The following is a 10,957-nucleotide window of genomic DNA, read 5'->3' on the forward strand; positions in this document are numbered from 1 at the left end:
GCAAACACTCCTCCAAGGCCTCGGGGCCTACACCCGCGGGTGCGCTGACGCGCCCCCACGGAGGAAACTTCACACATATTCGAGGGCTGAAACCCTCTATATACTCCTACACCCTCGATCATCCTCTCCGTGGAGGAGAAAGGGACTTTATTGCTCGATGCAAATAAAGATTACAAAGGGTTACCGGCGCGAAGCCGTCGAAAAGTACAAACACGTTGCCACCTGCGTGGCAATTTTCCCTGTCTTGGGGAGGATCGAGCGACGAAGAAAAGCACCGAGCCCCTGGCTAGCGTGACGGCCATGCTGCTAGGGATGCGATGAACGGCCCCTAGACCACACGGGTCCAGCGGGAAGCTCTCCTCGCTAGCTTTCTTCTAGCATCTCCTCCACCGAAGACCATGCGGGGGGTCGAGCTGGCGGACAGCACCCTCCACACTGTCTCCCCGAGAGCAACCTTGTCGCCGGTGGGGGGGGGGGACGATGCGAAGAACAGCTACCAAACCTGGCACCAACGCCATGGTCAGGCTTCTCCATCCCCCTTCAGGCTAGGGGACATCGCAGAAGCAGGTCCCCACGGGCCCAGTGCTCTTCTGCTAGTCCCACTGAAGCTAAGGGATGGTGCGCACGCCCTCTCCGGCTTCCCCCGCCGTTCGCAAGCATTCTTCTAGCACCATCTAGGGGCCGGTCGTGAAAGGCAAAGGAAAACATTATGAGACTTAGGCAATGCTAGAAGAAAAAAGCAAGGAAGTTGGAGAGGAAAGGGAGTCCTACGACCCCTATTTATAGCTGTGGCGGGCGCCAAGCTTCAAGCCTGTCGAAGGGCGAAGGCTTGGACCGCCCGTGACGGCGCGGCCTTCCACGAGCAAAAGATACCCTCGGTCACCGTGCCGAGATGCGACGCGACAAAGTAAGGCTGAGCCCTTGGACGCTGAGCGGCGCAGCATCGGCGCTGGCCGACTACCGTCGAACGGCGCGCCGCAGGGCAACCAGGGCCGAGACCCTGAGTACGGGACAACATGGCAAACGCGCCAGCCGCAGAGCAGCAGGTGCCATCGTGGCTCTGGCCCGCTCAGCACGCAGATGCGTCTCGTCCCCGGAACAAACCAAAAAAGGCACGCGCCTCGAAGTACTTTCCCCGCAGGCGCACTACCCCGACCGACAAGTTGTCACGTCCGCTGGGCTGGCAACCAGGTGCGCCTGGCGGGTGTACAGCACCGACCGATCACGTCAAAAGGGGAAATCGCCGAAATACCCTTTGGCTGAATCCCTTGACTCGACCAAAGCCTCGGGGGCTACTGTCGGGTACCACGATTAGGGGCACCCTAATCGGGGTCCTAAGATCACCCCGATAAACGCAAACAACCTGATTAGGCGACTGAGCCCACGAAGGCCCACGACCTCCTTCCAATCCGGAAGAAAGCAAATGACTCAAAGGAGCCCAGCGTGCGGCCCATTCATGTCCCCCCTCAGACCCGCGGGACGATCTCCGCCTCGCTCGAGGGTTCCCATCGAGACCCTCGACTGCGCCACACGTCTTCGCCTCGCTCGAGGGTAGCGAATCTACCCTCGAGCGGGCAAAACATCTCCGCCTCGCTCGAGGGTAGCGCACATACCCTCGAGCGGGCAACTCAACTCCGCCTCGTTCGAGGCCACCCCTCGGCGTAAAGGACAAACAGCCCTGCCGCTTACCCGCCCGTCGTACGGAGGCATTAAGTGCCAACCACTCCTCCACAGTGCCCAGGACAGACGACGTCAGGCCGCCATTCCCCACAGTGGCTGTGACCGGAGACCCATCCGCCAACTCCGATCACTACTCTGCCATCCTGGGCGCTGTGGCAATACTATGGACCTGCGACGCGGGACGAAGCGCGCTCGGCACTATTCCCATCACTATTCTATACTTGTAACTTAAAATAATACTAACGTTATATGAGGTATTACATAACTACTAGGCAAACTATTTTATACTCTTGCCTTGTATTTGTACATTCGTTCCCTTCAGTAACCAGCATACGCATGCTTGCAACTACGACAAAAATCATCTCGTCTCTTTCCATAGAAGCCTCTCGAGTCACCGTACCACGCTATAATTCCCAGACACTCATGACAGCGCCTACCTCCTTCGCCATAACTTCATCATCCCCTGGAAGCCACAGAGTACCCACACCATTGACCTTGAAATGACCCGTCATGGCAGCACTCATTCCATTTCCTAGAAGCCGGCAAGAGTGCTCACAATATTAAATAACCCGTCATGCAAATATGGCGGCACCCACTTCGCCATAAATCGGGGTCGTCGCGCATAGTGCCGGCCGAGATTTTTTTTTCTCCGCCGCGCGAACTGCCTCACCTCGTCTATAAAAGAAGCCGACGCCCCCTCCCTGCCGTCCTCACCCGCGCTCGCTCTCGCTCGCGCACGCGTGACACGCCGGCCCCACGACGGGACCGCTCTCTGCCGTCGGCACCACGCCGTGCCGCCCACCTCCGCGTCCCCACCTCGCCCACGCCGCCGCAGCATCCTCGCCGGCTTTGCTGCCTCGACGCTCGCGCCTTTAGTGCTGCCACTGTTCGCGTTGACGACAAGCTGCCGCAGCCCACGCCGTCGCCCGTCCCTGCGCGACGCCGCCGCTGCTCTCCTCGCCTATAAAAGGAGCGAGGCCGTGACGAGCCCCATCATCAGCCCAAGCACACCGAGCCGCTTCGCTCTGCTAGCTGAACCACTCCTCACGAGCCCAGCTCACTCACGAGACGAAGCTCCAACAGCTGACCCTCTTCCTCGAGCTGTTCCGCGCCAAGGTGAGATGGCAGGCAGCTCCCCGACCATTAACTCCGCAATTCTAATAAAGGCCAAAACACCCATTAGGCCGTGAGCACTTAATCCAAATCATTCTATTTTCATAATTGAATACCAACCAATGCTGTAAACTCAGTATCTCCTTCATATCAACTCCTTTTCACGTAACTCTTTTTTCTAAACTCTCCTCAAATCATATACTATCTATTCCTCCTATTTTCATCTCCATTTGAGCTTATTTTATAGCTTGCTTGTGTTTGTTTGCCGGTTGTGCCGTTTTCGCCCGTAGATCACGGAGTGATCGAGGAGGAGCCTGCCAAGGAGTACGAAGGCCAGTACCGCGAGCCGGAGCCAGAAGACCCGTACCGCGAGCAGGAAGCCGCCGCTGCCGACGTGTACGTAAGCGAAGGCAAGTTTCATCGACCCCTACGTGAGCGGTTGCATCCATGTGAGGACGTCTAGTTGTAGCCCTGGTTTAGGATCGATTACATATACCAGTACTTGAGTGATTGAGTGTGCTCATACATGCATATGAGTAGTTATGCATATCCAGAGTTGAGACTAGGATATGAAGGGTATTGGCTGAGGCTAGGGCAGCTGGGTATGCTGGAGCCGGCGCTACCGTGGTGGTAGACTGGCAGGTGTGTGCTACCGTGGTGGTAGGTTCGAGTTGACATGTTAAGGGATGGTTGCTGCCTTGGTGAACCATAAGGACCGAGTTGTTTTGACATCTCACCTAGCTTACTTTAGTACGACCACAGGTTCCGGTATGGGCCGGACTTAGCCTAATCCCACTGGTTAGCCTGACGGTCGCAGGGATGGTTTATGGGTATGGACCATTGGGGTCAGGGCCCGAGGGTTTGTGCGGCCGGGCTGGGGTGTGACCACGGCTGGGTGTCGGCTATGTCGGTTGTCCATTCGGGCAGTCGAGCGTGTAGGTACAGTGTACGACCTCTCCAGAGTGTATAATCCATTCGAATGGTCCGTGTCCACGGTATGGACAGGCTACGGTGTGGTCCTGACAACTAGTGAGCTATCTACTGTGGGTTGTGTCGGGAAGAGTTGCATATCATGAGTTGCATTGCTAATGCATTGTGCTTAATGTGCGTCGTGCATGTCATTCCCCTCCCGTAGGGTGAGGTGGAACTTGCTGAGTACTCTTGTACTCAACCCTTGTTGATTTTCCTCCAGAGGATCCTGACTTTGTGCCAGAAGACTGCGAGTAGATCGTGTCCGCACCCAAGCTGACCGAGTGGAGCCGTGATGGATGAAGAGCTAGTCCTCCATGCCGTCATGCTAGTCATTATCCTATGATTGTTCTGTGTAGCTCTGTGTTGTCGTTTTATCCCTCGTGTACTTGTTGAATAATGCTCTGTATGACTCTGGACTCCACTTGATGTAACATGTATTATGCCGGAGACCCTATTCGATAATTAATACATGGTTTAGCCTTGATCTTTGGGTCGGAGCGCTTCAGAGGGCAACAATGAGAACGAAGGGGAAAACTAAAGTCAACCAGAATATGAGACCAAAATAATAGGAAGAAAATTGACAAGAATCAAACAAGGTACTAGCTCTCTGATCTTGGTCGGTCATCTGAAGACTTTGCTCACTTTTCCCCACAAGAAACAAACACAGAAAATGGATAGTTGTTTCTCTCGGCACTTGATCTTGCATACATCTCTGCTAGGATGGCAAAACTTCTTATGTCAGGTGTTAACAAAAAAATTCTTGGTGATAGACTGTTTCAGTGGTACAGTGCTAACTAAAGAAAGAAAATAAGCTACCTGAACAAAAGTCAATACTGAAACTGAAGAGACCCCTTATCTGAAACAGAAACTTAGAACTGAACTAAGATCAATGACTTGCAGAGGAACAGGGTTCTAGCCTTTCTAGCTGATTTGCTGCAAATTTATCATTCAACTATAATCTAACTGCAGAAAAAGGGGAGCTGGTATTATGGATTGATGGTATTTTCTGCGATTATTACTCCTAAAAAGGCTCGTCAAACTTTATTAAGCTACCCCATGCGCTGCTATAAACTGGAATTTGTTAGACTTAATTACACTGAACCTGAGAAAACTTGTTGCCTGCAATTCCCTACTGTTCTGAACTATGAAGATCTATTGGTGTAGACGTGTAGTTAACAAAAAGAACGCAATAAGGATAAAAATAAAAGAATATGATAAACTTGAAAATGAACAAACCTCTAGAATGAAGACTTATAAGTTGAAAGTAAACAATGGGCACCGGAAAATGATAGCACTGAATAGAAAAAAAAACGAAGATTAAATGAAATCAGGAATGGACTGCTCACGTGCTCTTCTAGCAACACTGAAACTGTTTCATTTAAAACTGAAACATTATGATCACAGCTGAATACTGATCGTTTAAAAATGAACACTGCACAAATGATCTATAATAAAATGTAACTTGGTCTCATGGATTGTAGCAATGGTGATGCCTGTCTAAAACAAGGTCTTTCACCAGACTTTTCTTCTAGCTTGACTATTCAATCCCCATCCATTCCAATTAAAGATACAACATTTCTGATTAATCATGGTAGAGTTTTAAAGAAGACAACAACACAAGTAGAGGCAATGGCTACACTGCCCAGAACACATTGTAGAGGGAGGGACAGCTAGTCTGAAAAAGGCTTACTCAGCCAAGTGACGGAATTGAAACTGAAATGATCTCCCGTGCCCATTGGCAAACAATGAAATATGAGGACCAAAATTGAATACTAATCACTTAAAAATAAACACTAAACAATGAACAACCAAATTCAGATTCAAATAAGAAATCAACGCATGCACAGGAAGGAGAAATGAAAAAGTGACCACGGGACACCTGGATGCGTGGGGGAGCGCTAGCCCTGGTAGCGAGCAGTGCGAGGGGATAAAACGCCCTTATCGTTGCCACCGCTGCAGTTCATCAAATCCCCCATGCGCTCTTCAAAAACACGACGCGGCTGTAGGGGAAAGGACACCCACCACCAGAAAACGGTCGAGAAGAAGATGATCATCCACGCTACAGGGCCGACAAAAACGAATGGGCCGATAAAGATATGAGTAACGGCCCGTCAACACATAATAGCTCACACAGCTGCACGAATCTTGGAGGAATCTCTGGCACACAAATCTGGGTGAAAAAATGACAAAATATCACCCGAGAGATAAATAGAAATCCCGAAAAAAAAGGTTGTGTCGAGACGTCGAGGTGCGTCGTCTTATCGACGAGGACCACTAATCCAAACCGATGCAACGCCGTCGGCCGTCCTGTCATCGGGCGGAATAATAAGATACAATGCATTAATCGACGTGCCAATACTCTCTCCGTCCCAAAAAAAATCATTCTAGGTTTTAAAATTTGTTTCAAAACTCAAATTATTTTATTATATTTAAAAAGTGCATGTAAAAATCAATTGCTGCTAAATATGAGTAATAAATAGGAGTGAACATGATTATTTTTCTTTCGGGACAATCTGTCCTAATTTTTTTAGAGTGACTTGTATTTTGAGATAGAGGTAGTACACTGGATATTTTCATGGTGCCGTGCGCCCAGCGATATTTGGAGCACAGGACCATGCGAGAGTATGCGACACCCAACAACCCGGCCGGCGGCGGCCTGCCCAGGACATTGATGGATGGTCGACGACGAATCCGCGGCCCGGCACGCCCGGCCCACCGGCGCCAGCAGCCACGGCCGCACCAACCAAACTCGTCGGCGGCTTTCGATTCGGTCAATGGAGCCCGTCCCCCACCCTCGGCCCGCACGTCGCGGCGCGCGCGCGCGCACCCCCATTGGATCCAGCAAACCCACGCATGATTGCCAATGCCAGGCCGAGCCGAGCCACGCACGTATCGATCTGTACGCGCCCGGGGCCAACTCCCCGCACACGTCACCCGGTCGCGGTGCCGAAAGCGAATTCCCCGTCGGCATCCTCCTCCTCCGCCTCCCCCCTGGATCGAGCCGCCAATCCCTATCCATCCCCCCGCCTCCACTCCTCGATCGCCCCCCCAGCCCGCTTCGCTTCGCTTCCCTCCAACTCTCCTCCTTTCCACCGGCAGCAGCAGCAGCTGAGCGCGAGGCGCATAAAAAATACTCCCTCCTTCCCCGTTTATAAGGCATGGTGGAACATGACACGGTCTTCTAAACAACACTTTGACCATTTATTTATCATATATTATATCACTTTTGATTATAAACTTATAATCATTGTAAAATATATTTGATTATGAATCCAATCATATGAAATTTGCATTATAAAAATAAAAATTTAATAGTCAAATTATTGGTCAAAGATGACAAGGTTTGAATCTTGATATACGTGTATGCCTTATAAACAGGGAAGGAGGGAGTAGCACCGCCACCGCCACGCAGCAGCAGTTTCTGGAAGCCGCCCGCGTGCCCTTAAAGACGCCGCGCGCGCAGGTCGCCTCCCCGCCCGCACCCCGCTGGCGCTCGCCCGTTTTAATCACCGTCCAGCCCGGCCGCAGCTAGGCCGGCCGCGCCCAATCACCCGTTCCGCCACCGCGCGCGCCCTGCTGGTGGTGGTGCTCACCCTCACCTCACCTGCTGCTCTTCCCCTTTCTTATTCCCCCTGCCCCCCTCTCCGGGCTCGGGATAGGGAGGAGGGCTCTGCCTCTCTGCCAGGTTTAGTTGCCGCCGGCCGCGTTTCCTCTGCTCCGGGAGCCGGGGGGAGGAGCGGGAGCCCCCCGCCGCGCGATCGAGCTCCTCGCGCGGGAGTTCTGACGATGTCATGTGGCCCCTCTGCGTCATCTCCGAGAAGCTCTTCAGGATGGCGGGCGACGACGGCGGGCACGGCACGGGCTCGCCGTCCGCCGACTACGCCCAGGTTCCCCTAGCGCGCCGATCGTACTGCGTCGATGTGAGCCCCTCCTCCTCTCCGCTTTCTCTCCCCCTCTCGCCTCGCCCAATACCATACCAACAGTCGTCTCACTGTGCGTTTCTCTTGCTGTTGGTTGACGCATTTGGCTTCCCCTGTTCTGGGCTTCTTCTGGCCATGGCAGGTTCCACATGTGCAGCAGGCCTTCACCTGGGACTGCGGCCTCGCCTGCGTGCTCATGGTGCTCAGGACGCTGGGGATTCATTGCTGCCACGGCATTGCCGATCTCGAGAGCCTCTGCCGCACCACAAGGTCCTCCCCCTCTCTCCGACTACTGGAGAGTATTTACAGTTTTCAAGTACGATCATGAGCTGTACAGCAGCACTGAACAAATGCCCATCTGTTTAGTTATCACATGACATGGCATATAGTTCGATTTGGTTCTAATTCATCCATTAAGGATTAGCACACAGCTAAACATGGTTGTTGGATGATTTGTCCGGGAATATATGGTCCAGAATAGCCATGGAGACCGACACACATAATGGTTTCTTCATTAAAATTGAATAATAGTACTATACTTAAAGAACATGGAATTAATATTTCAACCTCTTAAAGGAGCAGTAAAAAGCTTACGAACTAATGCTGTAAAAGCTTTTTTGTTTTCAGCATTTGGACAGTTGACTTGGCGTATCTCCTAAACAAGTTTTCAGTTAGTTTTTCTTTCTTTACGGTGACTCTTGGAGCAAATCCGCAATATTCTGCTGAAAGCTTTTATAGGGTACGTGTTCTAACCAATTTCTAGTGCCCATTCTTCTGAAGTTCACAATAGTAATGTTCTCAAAATGTTGATAGGAGCAATTGCAAGAAGACATTGATCGAGTCGATGAGCTATTTGGGAAGGCACTTGAAGCTGGAATTAGTATTCAAGTATGCTCAAAAAACAGTTGACATGAAAATTCCGCATTATGTGTACTTCTCACAGCACTTAATTTTCCCCGCATTTTCTGCCTTTTTGCAGTGCAGATCCATCAGTGCATATGATATTGCTTTTCTACTGTTATCTGGGCACTGCATTGCCATTGCATTAGTGGATAAATCAAAGCTAAAGTAAGTGTTTCTATTTGTTCTAGTACTGAGATGATATGTAGTTCCTTTTTATTTACTCTTTTCCTGCATTTTTTTTTCAGCTTCATAACTCACAAACAAAGTTAAATTTGGTCTTAAATTTTTTGGTAAATTTCTTCTGTGCCACTTGGATAAACTCGAATCCTAGATTTGCTTCTGCTAAAAGCATATACCTTCAATGCAATGTCAGTGGCATATAGGGGATTAAAGCAAAGATTTATCGTTTAATTTTCATTTTCAAGCGCCCAACCATTTGGAGTTCAACTGAGAACACAAATGATCCTAGATTGATTTGAAAGTTGAGGCTCCGACAGAATATAATAATAGCTGGAGTTTTGAATGCAGTTCCTCTTGGATGAATGATGTACAACAGCTCAATGAGGATTCAGATTACATGGGTAAGTTGCTTTATGCTCCTCTTGGAACATTTACTCTCTTTCAAAAATGAGCAATTTCCAGGTTTATGTGGGGCAAAGGACGTGCATTTCAGTGTTCATGGTTTTTATTGTTTGTTCATCCATGTTCTTCCTTTTTTATCATGTTGTAAATTTATTAGTATGGTTATATGAATTTATTTATACTTTGCAGGGCATTATGTCGTAATATGCGGGTATGATGCTGATGATTGTGAATTTGAGATAAGGGATCCTGCCAGTTCCAGGTGTGTAATATTCACTTTATAAGTACAAGAGTCCAGGATCATTAGCTGTTTTGAAATGGCAACTTCGTGTAAATTGAAAATTTTCCCCTTCTGCTTGAGTTTCTTCTCTGCCTCTATCAGCTCAGTTTCTGTCCGGAACATAAGGCTGTTTGTTGGTTCTTTCAGGAAGCGGGAAAGGGTGAAAATGAAGAGCCTAGATGAGGCCCGCAAATCCTTTGGAACCGATGAGGATATTCTCTTGGTAGGGGAAACAGTGTAATTTGTTCTTCAATTAATTCCTGCCATGCTCCATGCTCTCTGCTTCTTCCGCCAATTGAAGTGTGCTAGTAAGATGTTCATGCTTGCAGCACTTACTGATGGTGTACTGGGTACTGCAGGTCTCCTTAACCGGAAAGAGCGGAATGAAGGTCACTCGTAAATTCCTGGCCGGCTCCATGTAAATAGCTCGCCAAGCCTCTATCCCCCTTGGCCCTTGTGTATACGTTGTACATGTCCCTGTAGTTATGATTGTCGATTGCCGGCCTTGTAATTTTACTGCCGATACGAACAGTGTGCCAGGAAAGTTAGTTAGCTTTGGTTTTATGGTTTGTGGGCTCATGGCATCACCAAAGTCCAGATGCGAAGGGTTCGGCAGCGGCAGCGGCAAAAAATTGCTGCTCTTGTGTAGTTGCAAATGGTGCAGCAGCAGCAGCCGGAAATGCTGCTTTTGTGTAGTTTACCTATGGCGGCAGCAGCTGCAAACAGTTCTGCTGCTCTTGTAACGAGCAAAAGCTATAGTACGATCATATCTGAACGTGTACAGATCTTCCTTGATGAAAGTATGATCCTTGATCCCTTGCACCGTATTCCGTCTATTCTGCTTCTGGAGTGTTTCGCTGTCTGAATCTCGCCGATCATTCGAGCTCGTTGCCGCCGGACCCAACCGGCCTTTCCAGCGATTGCACTTGGAGAAGCAAACAAAAAAAAAACTAGAGCTAAGTGATTAGGGAGCAGACATCTCCTTGTCAATGAGCAGCGTGCACCGTGCGTGCGCATGTCGTCCTTGTTAAAAGCAACTTTATTTAAAAAAGAAGGTACTCCTTGTCAATGAACAGAGTAGCTACAATTACTCGAGACAAACGGAGTTCTGCTAGTATTTCTATTCCTACGGAGTACTGTACATCCGTGTATGAAGGTTGGAGGCCCATCTGTTCACCGATGCTGCAACACCTACACACCTGGCCAAGAAAGTTTGAGAAGACGGCAGAGTCTGTGAGATAATAGTAGACGACAGTTGAAGGCAGACAAGTAAGCTCACGGGTTCAGAGAATTGCGTTGTATTCAGTCACTGCCAAAAACATTGCGTAACGAGTCGGCTTCCACTGCCTCCTCCTAGTAGCTGATCCATTCAGTAGTAAAGCTAGGTGGTTACGGAAAATGTCGCTGCTGAATGGAATGGCTCCCGTGAACCGCCCGCCTGTTCACCGAACGCAAACGCGACGGGCAAGCCGCGCGCCGCCGCCAGATTTCCCCGGAGTTGCAACCG

The 10,957-nt window shown here is 49.8% G+C and overlaps 1 protein-coding gene across 1 annotated transcript; it reads left to right on the forward strand.

Annotated features, from left to right (window-relative positions):
- Positions 1-7,163: 7,163 nt before the first annotated feature.
- On the forward strand, positions 7,164-10,266 carry LOC120698495 (guanylyl cyclase 1-like). The gene is made up of 9 exons (XM_039982126.1): positions 7,164-7,685; positions 7,828-7,955; positions 8,313-8,424; positions 8,499-8,573; positions 8,665-8,753; positions 9,117-9,169; positions 9,360-9,432; positions 9,598-9,673; positions 9,810-10,266. Exons 1-9 carry the CDS (start codon positions 7,557-7,559, stop codon positions 9,870-9,872), a joined length of 798 nt encoding a protein of 265 aa, XP_039838060.1. The 5' UTR covers positions 7,164-7,556; the 3' UTR covers positions 9,873-10,266.
- Positions 10,267-10,957: the final 691 nt, after the last annotated feature.

The sequence above is a fragment of the Panicum virgatum genome, chromosome 3K (assembly GCF_016808335.1).
Source record: "Panicum virgatum strain AP13 chromosome 3K, P.virgatum_v5, whole genome shotgun sequence".
In the NCBI taxonomy this organism is placed as follows: Eukaryota; Viridiplantae; Streptophyta; class Magnoliopsida; order Poales; family Poaceae; genus Panicum; species Panicum virgatum.

What these genes read in the sequence shown, in the direction of transcription:
- LOC120698495 (XM_039982126.1), top strand. Translation starts at nt 7,557, where the DNA reads ATGTGGCCCCTCTGCGTCATCTCCGAGAAGCTCTTCAGGATGGCGGGC. An exon ending in GCCGATCGTACTGCGTCGAT is followed by an intron (nt 7,686 to 7,827) that starts GTGAGCCCCTCC and finishes TGGCCATGGCAG; the next exon opens with GTTCCACATGTGCAGCAGGC. An exon ending in AGGGATCCTGCCAGTTCCAG is followed by an intron (nt 9,433 to 9,597) that starts GTGTGTAATATT and finishes TGGTTCTTTCAG; the next exon opens with GAAGCGGGAAAGGGTGAAAA.